This window comes from Lissotriton vulgaris, chromosome 5 (genome assembly GCF_964263255.1).
Source record: "Lissotriton vulgaris chromosome 5, aLisVul1.2, whole genome shotgun sequence".
NCBI lineage: Eukaryota > Metazoa > Chordata > Amphibia > Caudata > Salamandridae > Lissotriton > Lissotriton vulgaris.
Window position 1 is genome coordinate 1,016,982,626 of NC_141693.1, and position 21,092 is coordinate 1,017,003,717.

A 21,092-nucleotide genomic window follows, 5' to 3' on the forward strand; every position below is an offset into this window, starting at 1 on the left:
TTGTGAATTACATTCTTTATAGAAGGAAACACTTTTTAGGTTGAGCTGGCGTTGGAGCGCGAAGCGCTCCCGCCAGCGAGTTCTATAGTCACTGTGTTAACTGGCAAGGGAGATAGAGCTGTGCACGAGCAGCTACTGGCCTGTGCACGAGCCGATTCAGCTCTGTGAACGCGCACGTCTCCGGAAGACGTGCTGCGCCCGAGCCGCCTCCCGCTTGTTTTGCTGGTAGCTTACTCTTTAGGCCACGGGCCCTCGGGACTTGTATCCCGCAGTACAACTCTTTGCCACGCGCTTCTCACACTGCCGTGTAACACTCGGTGCGTCTGCCAAGTATGCGCCGGGACTACTGACCTTGCAAGCCAGCCAGATTCTGCGGGGTGTGAAAAAGGCGCCGGTACACAGAGGCATGAAAGGCAAGGATTGTGATTCAGGTTGTAAACACACAGCTGAATCAATCCTGGCTGGAATCAAAAATAACCAAAAAGATGCCCTTGGGTTGCAAGAAAACTATTCATCTGCTGAGAAGCGGCTGCACAGGTAAGCTGCTGCTGAGGGAAGCTTTCTTCGAACCTGGCGAGAGAAAAAGGCTCAGACGGAGCGGGCCTGGTTAAAAACCACCAAAACTCAGGCCGGGACAAGAGCGCGCAGACGCCACCAGCTCCTTGCCAAGGCGCCTCTCAGGCCAGCCGACAGCAAGCACGTGCTGCCCACGTGAAGGGGAGGCTGGCAGCTCAGATGGAACTTTTTAAAGGGGTGATCGACCATGTAAGTATCCGTCAAGTGTTATGCGTGCATCTTTGCGGCTCCGACACGCACAGTAAAGTTTGCTGGTGTGTAGAAAAGACTGAATGTCTTACTCCCTACACACCTTCTGCAAAGAGGAACCAAGACTTTCAAGCCAAAGGTACAATCGATCACTCTCATAGCATCTTAAAAAAAGAGTGTGTTAACAAGTTTACACAGAAGCTGCATTTGATTGGGCCTCAGAAGGGTGAGGTTCACTTGAGCCAAGCCGCTTCTGCACTCAGACATCTTTGAACCCTTTACTTCTATGCCATGAAATGCAAACTGCCCAGCAACAGCCAACCCGGAGCTCAGGTGCCCAAGAACACACATGGACTCATCCAGATGCCAAGACGCTTGGGGGCAGAGCTAGGGAGTAAGACTGCACTGGGCAGCCTGGGTTGGCCATCACTGACATGATGTTTCCAGGAATGCCCCTGAGCAGGGCTTCCAAAGTGTATGTGCATAAAAGCTCTAGGTTTCCAGAAGCGTCACGTTTTATGCACCTCTGCGGGGATGACCACCCCACCCACCCATAACTATTACATTTTAATAGTGGCCCTCAAACTTTGAGCGTTTACCTATCCGCACCCTCACTCATCCTCACCCCCTCATCCTCACACACCCTCACTCACCCTCACACCCTCACCCCCCCTCACAACCCTCTCACCCTCACTCAGCCTCACACACCCTCACCCCCCCCTCACCCTCGCACCCTCTCACCATCACCCCTCCTCACCCTCACACACCCTTACCCTCATCCCCTCACCCTCACACACCCTCAGTCACCCTCACACCCTCACCCTCACACCCCTAACCCTCACCCTCACACACCCTCACCCTCACACACCCTCACCCTCACACCCCCTCACTCACCCTCACACACCCACTCACCCTCACCCTCACACCCCCTCACCCTCACACCCCCTCACCCTCACACCCCTCACCCTCACACCACTCAGTGCTACAACACATATTGTGTTACAATAGGTATCACATTTGCAAAAGATAAAACTATTGGCATAGTAAATAGCAAAGCTATTAATTTCACTATTTTCAAAACAAGCACATAAATTGAAAATTTGTCCTTTACAATACCAATAGCTCAGATTTTCCTAATGCGAGACCTATTGCATTGCTGTGCTTGTCTCCCCTGCTGCACTCTCCTGCTCTCTAGAGATGTGGCCTAACGACCAGAGTTGCCATCTAAGTCACGTAAATACAAAACATGTTGCATTCCAAATGCTATAGGTGTCACATTCACAAAAGTTATAACTATTGGCGTTGTAAATGACAAAACTATCAATTTAGCTATTTTAAAAACCAAGAAATAAATAAAATATTTGTCATTTACAAGACCAATAGCTCCAACTTTTCTAATGCGCGACCTATTGCATTTCCAATGCTTGTTTATTGTATTCTCTAATCCATTACTGGTATAAGAGCCTATAACGATACCTGGTATAATCTCAAATACCATGTGAACCATCATAATTTGCAGATATAGATTTCATTGCTCTGGCATGTCTCACAGTGAGCAGATTTTACCACAGAGCTGTAGTTTAACTCAGGATGCTTAAAGATATTGTGTCCAGTGGTTAGAAGTATCTTACACTGAGCATGCATAGCCTCAAATGGCGAAATTCTGCATTACAGCTTCACCGTACATCGGAACCGACGCATCGCCTCTGATGCGCCTTGCATACTCGACTCCGGACTTTGCATCACAAGTCCCATTGACAAGACCCTCAACGGCGAAGCAACAGGACTTTGCACCGCAGCCTCACCTAATCTAGGAACAACATATCGTCTCTGCAGCGCGATGCATCTTTGACACAGATCCACGCAACGCTGCACAACCAGGATTCAAGGCACTTTTTTCAGCGGGCCTAACTGGGTCCCTGTAGCCGGCCCACACTCCTTCACGGTCAGACTGAACTTGTTACTTTTTTCCGGTCTGGTACAACCAGATATCCCTCAAAAGCTCTTTGTGCTTTTGGTGCTATTTTTCACTATAAACTTTAAAAATCGGTATCTCTGGTTTTACTGATCGTATTTTTGTCATTTTGGTCTTGTTTTATTTATTAAAGTCTACTTCAGTTTCTAAACCTGGTGTGGGTTCTTTTTGTGTGGTGTTTTCACAGTTTTACTGTTTGAAGGGTTGTAAAAAATACTTTACACAATTCCTCTAAGTTAAGCCTAACTGCTCTGTGCCAAACTACCAGAAAGTGAGCACAGGTTAATTTAGGATTGCCTGCCTCTTACTCTGACTAGGATTGTGGTTGCTGCTTGACCAGGGCTTCTACTCCAGTCAACCAGGAACTCAATTTCTAACATTGGAAACAGAGGTGGTATAAGGACTTGTGTTTGTGCAATGCCATGCAGTAATTTGGTGTACAAAACCCTCCCACATCCACAACCAATTCAAATTTTAAAATTCTCCCTGATTGGCAATTTTGATTTTCCAAAATCACAGTCTCCTATCACATCCTAATCAACAGACTCCATCACATCAGGATCCAGGGAGACGCCCTCTAAGGGAATGCCCCATTCCTCTCCGGAAGAACCCAGAGGATCTGTATCCCACCGTTCATCTTGAAACCCAAGAATATCATCTGCAGAATTCTCCAGGGATAGTCCCTCAGCCTCACCCTCTTCAACACCTACATGACCCCTCTGGCCTGCACCGTCTTACGCAAAAACGCAACATCATCTCCTACACCAATGATACCCAACTGACCATTTCACTGTCTGAAGACCCCTCCACAACCAGAACCAACTTCCACAGATGCATGAAAAACGTCACTTAATGGAGAACATCTGTCCCAGTGTGGCCCTAAGAAAAAGGGGTTCTTCGATAAGCAGCCAAGGAGGTTTGCACCCCAATGTACTGAGTGCTGAGTGATACAAGTGTGGGCACAACAAGGGTGAATCCAGATGTTCCAAGAGGGCACAGCCGCCACCAGTGGCCAGACACTTGGCTTGGAGAGTGTAGCACTCAATGAGGCAATACTCGCAGTTTGCTTAGAGGAACAGACAGAGGTGACCTTAGTTTCCCTGGGGGATAAGGAGATGGTACCAAAAGCCCATATGCCTGACAATACTTTAAAGTACCAGTACCAGCAGTGGGTCACCATCAATGGGCAATGAGTGGAGGCTCTGAGGGACACAGGAGCCGGTGTAACTACTGTTAAGAGTCAGCTGGTGTACTCAGATGAGGTCCGTACTAACACATTCTGCCAAGTCATAGTCACCAGCAATCCTGAGCACCAACTACTGATGGCTCTGGTTCCCTTTGAGTGGAAGGGGTTTCAGGTTCTCTGAAAGTAGCTGTAAGCCCTGCCATGCCTACAGATTGTCTGTTAGGCAATGATGTGGAGCATACATCCTGGAGGGAGGGAGAGCTCAGGTCACACTTGGAGATGTTGGGATCGCCTGAGTGGGTCTGTATGACTACACGATACATGGCTGCCCATGAAGGGAGTCAAGAGCATTTGGAGCCTGGAACAAATGCCAAGGCAGCTGCCAAAAGGGGAAAGGGCATGATAAAGCATCCCCTTAATTTCCCACTGTTGAGGTTGACGGGGCACCTGGAGAGGAGGCCCTCGAGCCAACTGAGGAAGTTATTGCTAATTTGGGTGAACTGCCTGAGTTTGCTGAATGGTAAGATGAGGGTAGGCCCACCAGGGAGGAATTTTGCAAGATCCAGAAAGAGTGCCCCACTCGAGAGGAATTGAGGCGGAAAACCAAAGCCTAGGCAGCAGGTGACACCTCTGGTATCACCTGATCTAGTGGGAGAATGACCTCCTATATATTTAGTCTAAGGGTCCTGGTTCTGGTGCAACCTGTGTGCTGGTGGTGTCCCAGTGTTACAGGCCCGTACTACTGGGTTTGGCTCACAATATACCCCTAGCAGGACATCTAGGGCAAGACAAGACCATTTCCATTTCAGCTGCATGCTGGCACTCCTCAACCATATGCATCACTTCTGGAAAAAAACAACCTTGAGGACAGCCAAGAGGTTATGAAGCTCTGGTACGATCAGAAAGCCACTCTCATGGAGTTTCACCTGGCCAGAAAGTATGGGTCATGGAGACTGTAGAGCCCGAGCTCTCCAGGATCGCTGGACAGGCCATACAAGGTAAAAAAGAGAAAGAGGAAGTCCACCTGCCTGGTAGATCTCCAGACCCCTATGAACCCCTTAAGGGTGCTCGGCATGAATCCCTTTAAACCTCACTTCGAGAGATCCAAAGTGAACAAGCTCCTGATGACAGATGAGGGAATGAAAGATGAGAGTGAGCTTCTCCCTGACTTTCTATCTTCACAGGAACACAAGTAGTCAGTAGAAGGTGTCAACTTCTCTTCTACCTTGAATCCAAAGCAGCAGATGGACTGTTACCAGTTGCTGGGGCAGTTTGCATCTCTGTTCTTCCTTAGCCCTGGACTCACACACCCGTGAACCCATGACATAGACATTGGAGGCAGTCCACCTGTGAAGAACAAAATCTACAGGTTGTCAGATAAGGTGATGGCCAGTATCATGGAGGAAGTCTCCAAGATGCTGGTGTTAGGAGTGATTGAGCCCCCAGCAATCCCTCACCCAGCCCTGTGGTGCTGGTACCTAAGTCTATCCCACCAGATACCACTCAAGAACTTAGGTTCTGTGTGGACTACAGGGTCTTGATTCCATAACGAAAACTGATGCACGCCCCATCCCCTAAATTGATGAGCTCATCAACAGGCTGGGCGCTGCCAAATTCCTCAGTACTTTTGATTTGAAATCATGGTACTGGCAGATCACTCTGACTGAGGGGACAAAAGATCAGCATTCTTAACCCCAGAAGGCCACTTCCAATTTTGGGTGATGTCCTTTGGCTTGAGGAATGATGCCCCTGCCACCTTCCAGGGTTTAGTTAACTGGGTCCTAGCTGGGAGGGAGTTGATTTGTGCCACCAATCTGATTACGTTGTCTACAGCTACAGCTGGTAGGACCACCTATACCACGCCCAGGAGGTGCTTCAGGCACTGCAGCAGGCAGGCCTGACTATCAATACCAATAAGTGTTAGATAGGGCAGAGTTCTGTAGTGTATCAAGGCTACCTGGTGGGCTCGGGTAAGGTGCAGCCCCTCCAGGCCAAGATTGAAACCATTCTGCCCTGGCAACCTCCCTAAAACTCAGACAGAGATGAGAGCCTTCCGGGACTTCACATGATACTACAGGAAGTTTGTTAAGGGATATGGCACCATTGCTGCCCCTTAAGAGAGCTAATTTCGAAGAAGCAATCCAGATTGGAGATCTGAACAGAGGCCTGTCATATAGCCTTTGATAACCTCAAAGAGGCCATGTGTACAGCACCTGTAGTCATGGCTCCTGACTTTTCCAGAGAATTCATAGTGCAGAAAAACTCATCAGAGCATGGCATAGGGGCAGTCTTAGTACAATTGAATGAAGAGAGCCTGGACCAATCAGTAGCTTTCAGTAGCAGGAAGCTACTTCCACAGGAACAGAAGAGGAATGTGATTGAAAGAGAAGCTTTTATTGTGGTCTGGTCACTGAAGAAGTTGAGACCATACCTGTTTGGGACTCTTTTCCTGGTTAAGACAAACCACAAGCCCCTCAGATGGCTTAGGCGGATGAGGGGTGAAAATCCCAAACTGTTGAGGTGGACAATCTCCATCTAAGTGAATGAACTTTACAAAGGAACACAGCCATTTCTGATGGTCTCTCTAGGTTCTTCCATTTTAGTGAAGAGAACTCCCAAGGGATTGGGTAGCTCTCCCCATGTTCAGCTGGGGGGGGGGGGGGGGGGGGGGCACGTGTTAGACCTGACAGCATTAGGGTGGTCTTCCCCCCAACTTTTTTGCCTTCCTCCTCCACTTTTCTGCTAAACAGTGTCAAAATGCTTATTCTCCCTTCCCTTAACAAAACTAAGCTTATTATAATGGGGGGAGGGGTCTATACTTAAAAGGGCAAAATTAATTACTTGGGTATTACTTTTAGTTCTAACTTAAGTTGAAAAGCGCACATTTTAAAGAAATCACAACAAATGGGAAGAAATGCGAAAGCTATCTTTTTTTTTTCAAGGATTTTAAATCACAAACCTTTGCCAAAGATGATCACATTGTTTAAGACAACCTGTATTTTGGCTACTGTTTATGGGGCAAAATGTAGACGCTTTGCAGCGTGTTGAGAATGTTTTTGCACGCAGGCTATTGGCAGTTCCTAAAAACGCTGCCAACTTTATTTGCCATGAAGAATTAGGCTTACTTTTGGTAGAGGACCAAGTAAATATTGACTAACTTCTCCTATGGATCAAATGTTGGCTGAATCCAGAAGCAAATCTGATGAGAGAGTGTGTCGTAGATTGATTAGCTTTACAAAATGTGAATAGATACCCTGGTTGGCACATGTAAAAACATGTCTCTGTAAAACAGGCCTTCCTGAAATGTTTACACAACCCTCATTGAGTAAGGGTGACACAAAGGATATTGTGAAACCCCGCTATGCAGGGTTTTGCACAAAGCAAAGATTATGCAATATGCTGAATTTGAAGACCATGGAGGTGTTTGTTCCTATTATCACTGTCAAAAATGTTGAACCTTATTTGCCTTGGCTTGAGAATCCATCTCATCATTTTTATTTAACTCTGTTACATTTTAAAGTTGCCTTCCCCATTTAGGGTATATGAAAACTAGATCTACCACCATGCCCTTTCAATTATGTCTCTAAACAAAGCACGAGTCACTTTACTTTATTCTGCCCTCTGTACTCAAGTCCCTGATCGGCCTTTTTAATACTGCTATTGCATCAGGCCATGTTTTAAACAATATTTGCCTGCTATGGAGTTTCTATAAAGGCTTTCTGCTATAGATATATGTTATGCAGTCTTGAATTTTATCAAGCATGTGTTACAACTGAGAAACCGATATGAAGAGGTAACACTAATGCACTGTAAATCGCATCTCTTGCAGGATTTTCATATTTCAACTGATAATTATTTTTCGACAATGATTATGTTTTACACTGTAATTGGGAAAAATCAAAACTATTGTTCCACTGTATTGTGTATTTATGTGTTTATACTTTTATGGCAAAAATGCCAATTAAAGATACTTTGACCTTGGCCGTAACCTCTTCTTAGCTGGTATTAGGACTCTGTACACTTTACCACTGCTAACCGGTGCTAAAGTGTTTGTGCTCTTCCCCTAAACATGGTTATATTGTTCATACCCAATTGGCATATTTAGTTTCCTTATAAGTCCCTAATAAAGTGCACTACATGTGTCCTGGACCTGTACACCAAATTCTACTAGTGGGCCTACAGCATTGCTTGTGCCACCCACCTATGTAGCCCTTTACCATGTCTCAATCCTGCCATTGCAGAGACTGTGTATGCAGTTTACACTGCCATTTTGACCCGGAAAAGTAAACCTTTTGCCAGGCCCAAACCGTCCCTTTTTATACATGTGAGTTACTCCTAAGGTAGGTCCTAGACAACCCAGAGGGCAGGGTGCAATTTATTTGAAAGGCAAGCCTCTACCTTTAAGTTTTACACACCCTGGTAGTGAAAAACTCTCCTGTTCGTTTTTCACTACTTCAAGGCCTATCTCTCCCGTAGGATAACATTGGGATTCACTTATTACATTTTATAAGTGTAATTTCCAATTGAGCAGAAATAAATCCTGCAAATCTGGTGTATCTGGAATCACAAAGACAATCCAAACTGATGGTGAAGTTGGATTTTAAATAGCACTTCTGAAAATGCCACCTTTAGAAAGTTGGCATTTTCTTGCTTTAGCCATTTGGTACCTATAGCCTGTCTCAGATCACATGGCTGGGTGTAGTTCACCATATGGCTTTGTGTTTTCCTCATAGACAGGCCATACACAGTGGGATCTTGGATGTGTTTCAGTGTGCCATCATGATGGGAGGGAGGAGCTGGGCACAGTCTTACTTACACCTCAATAGGCTGTGTCCTGTCCACACACACACAACGCTGCATACCCCCCTGTAGTGAATCTGAAGCAAAGTCAGAAAGGGAGGACCTCTGTGCACTTCACAGGCATGTCTTTGAAATCTCCCTCACGTCAAAGGGTTTACTGGGTATAAGTATTGGTCGTCAGTCACCAACAGGACAGCACACTTCTGGACCTGTGGATACTCTGCCAGGAGAAGGACTGCTGTGCTGCTGAAGGACTGCCACTCTGCTGGACTGCTGGTCTACAGGACTCCTGTTTTGCTGTGCTGACGTGTCAGCCTGCTGCCCTCCTGGCTGGTTGGGAAGGACTGGACCTGGACCCCATCTTGAACCCAGAACCTGCATCACTTGTGCTGAAACTCACAACTCCAAGGACTAGTTATCTGGCCTCCTGATCTGAAACCCCAGGAACACAACAGGCGTCCAAGCCCTGCACCTGGACCCTGACACCTCTAAGTCTACCCTACCAAGTGGTGTCACCCAAGTCTTGGACCTTTGGAAGTGGGCCTCAGGTGCTTGCCAGCAGAACCGTTGCATCTTCTCTGCTGAGAGACGCATGCCCGAGCAGAACCGATGCAGCACCTCGGCTGAGTAATGCATCCCTTAGCAGAACCGACTCATTGCCTCTGCTGCATGGATTGTACCCATCGGAAAAGACTCGCATTGATGCCACCTTGTGCATTTTGAGACTGGCACATCACCTCGGAACTGCTGTTGCACAATGCTTTTCTTTGTGCAAGCTCCTCGCATCCCTTGCGACGGCAGCTTCGACGAAGAAGCTCTGCATCGCAGCTTCACCGCTCATCGGAACCAACACATCACCTCTGCTGATCCTTGCATTCTCGACACTGGATTTTGCTTTGAAAGCCCCATTGCCAGGATTCTAGACAATGATGCAACAGGACCTTGCACTGCAGGCTCACCTCATCTCGGAATTGATACATTGCCTCTGCTGCGCAAGGCATCATCGACGCGGATTCACACAATGCTTCGCAATAAGAATTTAAGGTACTTTATTCATTTGGCCTAACTGGGTCCCTGTAGCTGGGGCACACTCCATCATGGTCGGCCTCTACTTGTGATTTTGTCCCAGTCCGGTATGACCAGATATCCTTCAATAGTGCGTTGTGGTTTTTTACACTATTCTTCACTATAAACTTTAAAAATCAATATCTCCGATTCTACTAATTGGATTTTTTGTCACTTTGGTCTTTTTTGATTTATTAAAATCTGCTCTTTTACTCCTAAACCTGGTGTGAGATCTTTTTTGTGTGGTGTTTTCACCTTTTTACTATTTGAAGTGTTGCAGAAATACTTTACATATTGCTCCTAAATTAAGCCTGTCTGCTCTGTTCCAAGCAACTAGAGGGTGAGCACAGGTTAATTTAGGGTTGCCTTACTAGGATTGTTGTTGCTGCTTGGCCAGGGCTACTACCCCAGTCAACCAGGAGCCCAATTTCTAACAACAGCTAGTTGGTGGCATTCCTTGTATTTACTTCTTCAATTACTGGCGTAATCAGGTTCTACTTAAATACTACTTTTTCACATAAAATAATTAAATATTGAAATACATTTCTGGGTTTCTTTTATCATTTAATTTTGCATATTTCTTTAGTGTCAACTTACTCTGAGGCATCTAAGCCCTGGACAAATGATCTGAATCTTAGGAAAACATATACATGAACAAAGCATAAAAGTACATGAAAAATCAATGGAATAATATTAAATGCAAAAAAAAAAAATCGAAAATGAGTTTAAGCAGTGGCAGGATTTGGCAATTGAATTCGGTTTCAACTGACTGATAGAAAAGTAAAGAATGAATGAGAGATTTGATGAAGATTAAATAATCAATTTAAGGGCACACACTTTTCTCTTTACAAATAACTGCAGATTGGGTTATGTAACCAAAATGTGCTCTGAAGTATAACATTTTTCAAATAACGTATTCTTTTAATCACGGTCTATGTGTTATAAAATATTGACAAGAACTATTGTTTGTTTGCTGCACTGGTTTCTTTAGGGTTAGGTCTTGAGGAATGCTGCGTGCAACGCTTATGACCTTGTGCTAACCTCTATGGTCCCAATGTAATATCTGTCTCGTTGCTCTGCTGCAGGTATGCCAGTTGATGTAAACTCTGCTGCCTTCCGACTTTGGCAAATCCTAAATGGTACCAGCTTCCACGGCTGTATCCGCAACCTCTACATAAATAACGAGCTTCAGGACTTCACGAAAACACAGATGAAACCGGGAGTTGTGCCAGGTTGTGAGCCGTGCCGCAAGCTCCTCTGCTTGCACGGCATTTGTCAACCCAACACTGCCAATGGCCCTGTTTGCCACTGTGAGGCAGGGTGGGCAGGGCCTCACTGCGACCAGCAAGTCAACAACCCCTGCCTAGGACACAAGTGAGTATAGATGGCAGCACCAAGTGCCTAACCTGTCAAGTAAATAAATATATATATACACATACATATATACAGATACATACATACATGCATACATACATACATAAGTGTAGGGCCCAAAGTTGTTCTTAGGAGCCTGCCTCTTGTGGGGACAAATGTGAAGATTGACTATTACCAAGGCTGCCTAGGCTTGATTCCACCTCATGGATCTTTCTTCTATCGCCTCTCACTTCATGTCTCCTTTTCTCACTTTTGCAGGTTCATTTACAACCCTTCTTTATCCCTTCCTTTCTGTTTTGCTATTTTCCTCCTCCTTTTTTCCATTTTCTTCCATTCTCTTTCTTGCTCTGGGTCAAAGTCTACTAATGAAAAATAAGTCCCTGACCCCAAGAATGAATGTGGCCATTTGAACAATGAAACGTTATTAAGATGAGGAACAAATCCATGCTACCCATTTTTCAAGACATTACGACCCAGCTGAGTTTGAGCAGGTATATTTAGTAGGTTCAATGTCCATAATCTCTCTTGGGAAAAGTAGCACATTTAGGCTTTAGGAAGCGATTGAGCAGCATTTGTCCAGTTAATCCACACTGTAGGATGTTGTTATCCTTTAGGGCCTCAACCCTGATATTTGTCCTTCTTTATAGATGTGTGCATGGGACCTGTATACCACTCGATGCCCTTTCCTATAGCTGCCAGTGTCGGGATGGCTACAAGGGGGCTCTGTGCAACCAGCAAGGAGAGCTCTACAACCCCTGCAAGAACTTGCAGTGCCTTCATGGGCGCTGCCAGATCTCCGACCTGGGTGAAGCCTACTGCGAGTGCGACAGCGGCTTTACCGGCGAGTTATGTGATCAAGGTCAGGACACTTTTCCTTTATCATATATTTATATTTGCATTTGTTTTTCTGTCTTTGTATAGCTCTTTATTACCATTATTAGGTTTTCATGGTGCTAAAAACAAAGGGGCATATGTACAAGCCCCTATCGCTACCACAACATCACGTTTTCCGACGTTGTGGTGGCGATAGGGGCTTTGCCTTATTTACAAGGCAGCGATAAGCCACTTAAAGTGGCTTAACGCTGCCTTGTAAATAAGGCGCCCTTTCACGTTATGGTTAGTGTGAAAGGGGTGGGCAGTAGGTGTTGCGGTGGACGTTCCACCGCAACACCCTTTGATTTTGACACTGCCCCCTATGTACATAGGAGGAAGCGCAAAGATTAAGATTAGGGAAAACCTGGTCTTCACGTGGCGAAACGAGGAGAAATGCATTATTTCTCCTCCATTTTGCTTTTTTTCATGTGTGCTGTTATTTTTGTTTGACGGTCATTTCACTGTATACAGCGGAGAATGGGTGTCAATCTTGTATGTTATAGTGTTATTTTAGCTAAAGAATATTATTTCTTTGTCTTGTAAGAAGTGTAACACCATGGTAATGTTATCAATTGTTTTAGTCAAGTGCCTGCAGAAATGCGTTTGGACGATCTTATGTACAAATACTCATGAGAGGGTGCAGTTGGATGTTAAGGTCCCATTAAGTTGATTGTTGTAGGGAATCAGCAGGGGATCTATGACGTTATAACGCAGGCTATTACAACGCCTGCTGTTACAACGCGGTTTTTACATCGCATACCATTACAACGCATAGTGCTTTTAGGCGCTGGATAGTGAATTATTTAATTTACTATTCCAACTCCAGTCCCCGTGGATAGTAGGGAAGGTGTTGGATAGTAAATTAAATATATTCCCTATCCTAGAGCGCCCCGCAGCGCAATGCGTTGTAATGGTTTGCGTTGTAATGGTTGCGATGTATCGGTAGTGCGTTGTAATGCTTGCGTTGTAAGTGATGTTTACCTCAGCAGGTGGTTCCACATGGATGTCGACTATCACCACAAATGAATTGCATCCATATCATGTCAAGGTCTCCATGTCATGTTGCTGAATCTTGCAGACCATTTTATACCCACGCTGGCAATCCACAATGTAATATAAAGTTCCTGGGCCATTTTAATCACAAACTGGTTTTGCTAATTGGAGCTCTCGCTGTTTTGAATTAGATACTTTCCAATTAAATGGGAGCAAATTAAAATATAACCAAATGACTAAATGTTGGTTTTGGACTTATGTTCGAATCTAAAACCCTACCACAGCTATACACTAGTATGGGTGCTTTGGAAAGATGTTGAAAACTTACCTGTTCAACTCATGATTGTGAGGCCTCTAACCGTAGTCATTGTTCCAAATGTACAGAAACTGCTGGCAATAAAACTATTGGATATTTGTTGGATTTTTACTACATAGATTCTTTGTATCTGAAATGTGATCCTTCCTGGCCAGAGCTGCAAAGTATGCAAGTTCTCAGTGAAAGTTGCTGTGTGATTGCCTGGTTGACAAGTAGTAAGACTGAAACAAGTGTTCCATCTTAGTCTGGAGTGGAGTCCTCCTTCCAAAGAAATCAAAGTCCCGGCACTTTAAAACAAAGTATGATTCGCCATTAAACAAGAAACAAACCCTAATGAAGTTGGAATTCGAGTATCTACTGCTAATGAATACATAATTAATACAGCATAGAAAGCTTTTTGATAAACAACTACATTTGTAATGTCTTTGCTCCTATGAACTGCACATTAACCACAAGAAATCTTATTATTGTCCTCCTTTGAAGTATCCCACATATCGACATACTTTGCAAAATTTTAAAGTAATTTTTGGTGGCAGCAAGCCTGAATGAAAATATATACCTTGGTGGGGAAAACATGTCTACAGAGATCTTGAGCATAAATTTGGAGGAGGGGTCATGGAATAGTGAAAATGGTTCCTGCCGGTAGCCTCTTCATTTTCTCTCTCTTATCTCTCTCCAGAGTCTGAATGTCGAGGCGACCCTGTCAGGGATTTCCACCAGGTCCAGAGGGGCTATGCCATCTGCCAAACCACACGCACTGTCTCATGGGTAGAGTGCCGCGGTTCTTGCCTCAACCAGGGCTGCTGCACCGGATTGCGCATGAAACGGAGGAAGTACACCTTTGAGTGCAGTGATGGGTCATCTTTCATGGAGGAGGTGGAGAAAGCTATCAAGTGCGGTTGCACCCAGTGCATTTAGCACCGACAGCAATGAAGAGCTAACAAGAGAACACAGTAGCTAAAAAGACAGACAAGAGGATATACTGGACAGTGAAGTCTGTAAAACAAGACATTTTGTACCTTTCAGATGTGTGAACATCTTGATGTCTGTCACATTTCAAAAAATATATATAAGCAGTACCTATTACTTTGAGAGACACACACATACTGACTGGAATGTTGTATAGTGCTGTAATCATTGGAAAGGGGTATATAGAAGGTATATATTGCATCTAGAGGGTAAAAATGTGTAGATAGGGACCTTTTTAAAAAAAAAATCAGATACACAACATGTATTTATGCACAATGTGGATAGTTTTTCATGGAATACGAATGAAGGTTTTCTTTTTGTGTTTCTGTTTGTACATATGGGAATATTTTCGTAGACCGGACTCTAAAACAGTATTCACACAGACCTGGGTAATATCATTTGTGTTCTTTACGTATCTTTTCCTTGCTTAGGAAAATGTTTCCGCATGGTTCAATGAAGAGAAGACCCTTAAACGTTCCTTTACAATTTCCGGAAAGGTGGCATAGAGTTGTGGCCGAAAAGCAAAGACAAGCTATACAATAGGGAAAATGAGAGATTTATTGACAGACTGGTGACTCTCATGGGCAATAGATTTCTAGCATATAATTGTTTTAGCTCTACCATGCATTGAAAGACATACATTTGCCAGCAAACCACTCAATATCACAACATGACTGCTCTTCTAAACTTCTGTCTCCTCCACTTTCTACATTGTTGTAATGAAATGCTATTGCAAAGACTGCGGTACTGGAAACATGAATGTCATAAGTTGGAAGAAAGGTCAGAGAGAAACAGGCGAGAGGGACAGGGAAAATGCAGTGACCAACGCAAAACTGTAGGTCATTTTGACAGCAAGGTTGTCACCTCAAGCAACTTTTAAAACGTTATAGATGTCAGCTGATTGGACTACAATCTTTAATTTCCAAACTACAACACCACAGTACGAGCTGCTTACCAATGCTGCTTAGATGTTGTTTTTGAAGATGAAGGTCAACTGCCAGTGAGCGGGCTCAAAAAGGGCATGCCTGGCACACATCTCAGCCATAGTAACAAATACTGTTGGGGAGATGGCAGATCTTGTTGGCCGTGTTTGCATCAACGTATGTGTCTGCTCCATATGGCTTCATGTCTCCCTGTCTCTTGGTCTTTGCAAGGAATTGTAGATCTAGAAAAGTCAAAAACGAGAAACTCATTCTCACTTGGTTCAACTTTTAAAGTCATGGGCTGGTGCTAAAACAACTGCAGACCACATCCGCGAGCAACCATTCATTGCCAATACCTCACTCCACTGTTAAATTACATGGTCCAGCTCCCACCAGCTCAAAAACATGTTTAGGCATGGAGGAAGCTCTTGGAGAAGCCCTAAGATTTATATTCTGTGCACATATCAAAGCCCACAAAGCTTTCAATGGAAAGTCACATTTTTTTTTTAATTGCGGTTGCAACAGTAGATACCCAATTAGATTTTTTGCTGCATCTGTCAGTTAACTGGTAGATTAATTTTTGTTTTCAATGTATCCATCTTCTGAGAAACGAGTCATTTGAAGTTGATTTAAGGTTAGGCTGTTGGAGGGTCAATGTCAGTTGTTAGATCTAACATTGGGGTTTTGAAGATAAAGGAGACCGATTCATCCATGTATGAGAGGGCCCTGTGTGACTTTTGTTCAAAAGCAACACCAGCAGCGCAATCAGATGTACACCCACGGCTTCCAAGACCCAGTGGGAAAGTCTGACTTCCCCACGTATTGCCACTTTAGCAATAGGATTGGGATGCTACAGAACCATCTTCTACCTTCTCAGAATTCGTGCATTTGGGTGCTGAGTATACATCTCTTACCGTATACTGTATTATTATGGTGCAATGCATGCATCTAGCATGTATACATGTTGGTGCACTTTCCAAACTTGTTACAAGGGACTCCATGCACCAGTTGAGGTGACTGCATGTTTTTTTCGGAAGCAGGGCATGTCTCTACTGCAGTCCATTGCATGCATCTACTATGGTGTACTGCCTTAAACTATTTCAGTGCAAAACATACGCCGGTTTCATTGCACTGACCACATCTAGCACAACCCACTACCCGTGTATGTTTTTGTGCACTGTAACTATGTCTTGGTGGTGCAGTGAACACATGGAACCAGCAACACAGCTGAATGAGGTCCCTTTAAGTCCGAATTTACCACAAGCATTTGACTGACCTGGAGACATTAATGTAGTCCTCTTTATACGTGCACCTATATTAGAGCAAGCATAGTATTCGATTTATCACACTCAAGATGTCCACTCTATTGTGCATGCACCATGCTCACATTAAGGGTGAAGAATTTGGAACACTGACCAATACAATGATTGCAATCAATTGTAATTATATGTTTTGTCCCTATAGAAAACGTTGATTAAATGGAATGGCTTAGACCTGTTTTAAGGACACGGGATAGTAAAATATACATTTTCGCCACTCAGCCTGCTTAAAATGAGGTTCAGGTGGGTGTTAAACACTCAGATTGTGCGTCCACTAAGAGATATGGTACACATACTTCAATGTCACTTTGTAGCATGCATGCACTGCAAATGCACGCTAGAGAAGATTTCAGAATAGTTTTTCACGGTACACATCCATTCTACTGCTTCGGGGATCTTCAGCAGCTGCCATTAGAGTTGAAGAGTCATAAATTTAATAATGGTGGCCTGATAAGCATGTGTGGCCTATTCTGATTTCCGTGTATGTTGCACGACTGCCACGTTACAGTTTTCAAAATTAATTCAACAGAACTAGTCCTGTGAATTGTGTTCAATGCCGCAAGATTGGGTGGATGCAAATTGATAGTGTGAGTGGTTAAAGGCTCACAACCATGTCTAGTGCCTCGCATAGGTTTGTGCGATTAGTGTCCTGTGGAATGAATATAGTGAGTTCCTCAAATCACATTTATTTATCAGATCTGCAGAGGAAATAAAGGGTGCTCTGTTGAGCAGGTTGGGGGACACATACACTGAGAAGGAGGATAACCTCTTTTCTCAACGTATGTTAAAGAGAACCTTAAACACTTAACTTGATACAGTGTTGATGCTCCCTGTCCACAAACATGTCATATGCCACTGTTTGTTTGCCGTACTTGAATTACTCCCATTGGCCATGCTCTGTAGGGATGTGCATCTTTCTCAAAGACAGCCATACCCGAACGAAGCCTCAGATGCGAAGTAGCATGACCCTAGCAGGTGCCGATCGCCTGTGCAGTCAGCCCATCCAACCATAAGATACTCACCCCTTTGACTGACGTCAGAAAATGCATATCAACCGCAAGAAAACTTCGAACCCTTGAAAGAGGGCATATTAGAGATTGACGAGTATCAAGTCAGACATTAGATAGCCAAAGAAAGAAAGTGTTAATCCAGCACACTCAAGTCCGGCCAGGACTGAGCTAAAAGTGAAACAAAAGCAGGAGAATTACACGTGGCAAGTATTCCTTCCTTGTATCCACCTTGCGCTTTGCCAAAATAGCGTCAGATCTACAGAGATGTGTAGTTCTGCTGGTGTGTTCACAAAGCCACGTTAAAATATACCACAAACTGTTCTCCTATAACAGATCGCAATGGTGCACCACGTCAAGGTTTTATTCCCAATCCTATCAAGTCACAGTACCATTGTGAAATCAATTGGCAGCTAATGGTATACGAGTTACTGCCTCTGAGACCTCAGACCTCTATTTAACAAACAGAGCACAATTTACAGAGACCCTTTGAAAAGGCCAGGAATCTAAATGTATGGATTAGATTTGCGGCTTTCTTCGGATTCCCGGAAATATTTGGCAGTCATTGATTTCCAGGAGTACTCCTCGTCCTTCATATTTAATCAGGTCTAGTTATGGAAGAAATGTGCATTTTCCCATTTCCCATTTTAGTTTTTTAACTTCCCTTACTCCGCCGTGAAACTTTAGGATATGTTTGTCCTGTTCCCATCCTGGAAACAGAGTTACTCCAATCTTTTACAGAAAGTAACTTTACACGTCATTCTAGGGCGAGGATGGCCAGGCAAAATAATTATGAATACCCAAAAACTCGTACATTTTCAACGTTCAGCCCCTTGTTATTCCCTCTTTCAGGCCGTAAGACATTAACCTATGATGATCTTAACATTTCTCTTACCCTGATTCTGTGAATCAGGATGTGGAGTTTAGAATTATAAATGTATTTTTGCACAACTGTGCTAAAAGCTCTGGAATCAGCTTGCCCGTCATTTCTTTAATATCATTCACATGAGAAGGATGAGTCTACATATTTATATGTTCTGCCCTGTGTCATTTGTCTACTCATTCATCGAGTTGGATTATTGGATTATTGACAGGTTGGATCCGTTTGAGGGGTATATCTTGATGACGGTGTACTGACTTTATTCATCGAGGTGGAGTTATAGACTGGTCGACCCCGTTCGAGCAGTAGACCTTGATGGTAGTGAGTTGAGCTCATTACCAAAGGTGTACTTATAGGCTAATATCTCCACTTTCAGAAGCATATCTTGAGGCAGGTGTGGTAAGATCATTCACAGAGGTGGAGTCATAGACTTGTTAACCCTCTTCGAGGAGCAGTCCTTAATGACGGTGTACTAAACTCCTTCATAGACGTGGAGTTATAGACTATCCCACCTACTTCAAAGAACAGACCTGGATGTAGATGCGCTGAAGGGTCTTTAAACTTGGTTACTCACTACTAACTTATTACAAGACGAAATCTCACATGCCGCCCACCTTCAAGCAGTGACGGTCGGTGTACAAGCCAAATTAAACGAAACCAACAGCCATTGAATAAACAATCATTTACAGTTATTTTAATAACAGTACCCTGATGTATTAAACGGTGTTAGCCACTCGAGGGTGAATGTCCCATAGGAACCAGGAGTGTGAAGGTCACAGTGAGCATTCTTATGTTCAGTGATAAAGTTATGAAATGCAACTGAGGACCTGTGAGTGGTTCAATAAGCTGCGGGGCTCTCATTTAAGACTATGCTCGCATTTTTGCTCTAAACAAAAGTGTTGTCTTTTTATATTGTACTGTGTCATCTGTTCCTAGATTACTCCTGCAGCCCACCCCCACACCTGTCAGCAAAGCATTCCCATGTAAAACTGCTTTGTATGGCAAACATGGCAAGTAAGCATCCAAAGGACTATTAAGCTACATGGGAGAAGACCAGAAAATGCCGCTCATGAAACCTTGTGCCAAAAAGTAAAAACTGAACCTCGAAATTAAGGGCACGAGGCAAGCTAATTCACTTGCCATAGAATAAACCTTGAGTATCAGATGGCTTACGTAATATTGTTCAATGTGAGACACAAGTTGGAAGTGAGTCGCATGTACATTGACTACAGTCGATGGCAATGTGAACTATCAAGCGGACTCTAAATCACAAGGGATGTTTGGTTCCAACAGCAGTTTCCTTGAGATCCTCAGCTAACCTGCCAGCTTCCCTTTATGCAGCAGGTTCAGTCCAATAATCCCATCTACTAACTAAAAGAAGGTTAGTAAACAAGGATATTATATGTGAAGCCCAATACGACTGTGAAAAGTTGCGAACTCTAAATGCATTATTATTTTTCAAATTACCATGTTTCAATTTCTGGCCGCACAAACACATTAAAATGTCCAAATTGTATCTTTGGTTTTGAATAATGAATTGCTCAGTTGGCACAAAGATTTCTGTTTTTGGCTGCCAATATCTAAAGCAGGTCAGTGTGACCTGGTAACCTTCAATTGGGACAGAGCACATATTATAGGGCTTGCCTCTTTCTCTCTATGCTCACCTGCCAGTGACTTGGAGATGCAGGAATGACTGATGTGTCTCAGAATGAGCATTGCCTAAAATCAGCAGGAAAACAAATGAACAAATGGCCCCTCACTCCCCCCTCCTGCTGCCCGGCTTCCACTGTCCCAAGGGCACAGCCAGGCACTACATGGTCACTATGTGTGAGGTTTGCAAGCAGCAGGTAACAAGCCACAGCCCAAGTCCCAGGCATTGTTCTGCCAATGTTATAGTGCTGCAGGAGGGATCTTGGCATGCACACTCAACTCGGCCTGCCTAGGAGAGGATATTGCATGTCACCTCTGAATTCCATGACCCTATCAAGGCATTTCTTTTGCCACCTCAGCCTCTGTTTGGTCACAGTACTGCTCGGCAATATCCTTATAATGTACAATCAGGAATATTTCACTCCATATACATTATGTTTTACTTGTCACGTTGTGTGACCCAACATCTGACTTATTGTCTGAAGCCTTCACACAATATGTCAAATGTTGGGTCACACAAAGTGACAAGTACAACATAATGTATATGGAGTGAAAAACCCCTGATTGTACATTATAACAATATTGCCGAGCAGTACTGTGACCAAAAAGAGACTGAGGTGGCAAAATAAATGCCTTGATAAGGTCATGGAAAAGCACTGGACACATTTCACTGCACAATGGATAACACCTGGTGCACACCACCCTAGACACAATAAGACTTATTCTTTAGCACAGCTGGACATTATTTCTCGAAAAGGGTGTGATTTTTGACACAACTGGCTTTATTCGCTGACATAGGTTCCCTTATTCTCTGGGCCATTGGGCTTAGTCTCTGGCACAGCTGTTGCTATTTTCTGGCCCAGTTTGTTTTATTATCTGTTATAGATTTGTTTATTTTCATAGAAGTTTTCTCTGCAACAATTGTCACTCTCTGACACATTTCAGTGGTCCATATTTTAAGACCATTAGCTTTATTCTCTGGCACAGTTTGACTTAT

General features: G+C 43.9%; 1 protein-coding gene across 1 annotated transcript in view; it reads left to right on the forward strand.

The window, feature by feature from the left end:
• Window positions 1–20,495, forward strand: part of SLIT1 (slit guidance ligand 1) — an 842,620-nt gene extending 822,125 nt beyond the window's left edge. Inside the window, exons 35-37 of the mRNA XM_086922632.1 lie at window positions 10,877–11,165; window positions 11,813–12,024; window positions 14,027–20,495. Of these exons, the coding sequence (XP_086778758.1) occupies window positions 10,877–11,165; window positions 11,813–12,024; window positions 14,027–14,265 (740 nt within the window). The 3' untranslated portion in view covers window positions 14,266–20,495. The remainder of the gene's footprint in view (window positions 1–10,876; window positions 11,166–11,812; window positions 12,025–14,026) is intronic.
• The last annotated feature ends 597 nt before the right edge of the window (window positions 20,496–21,092 follow it).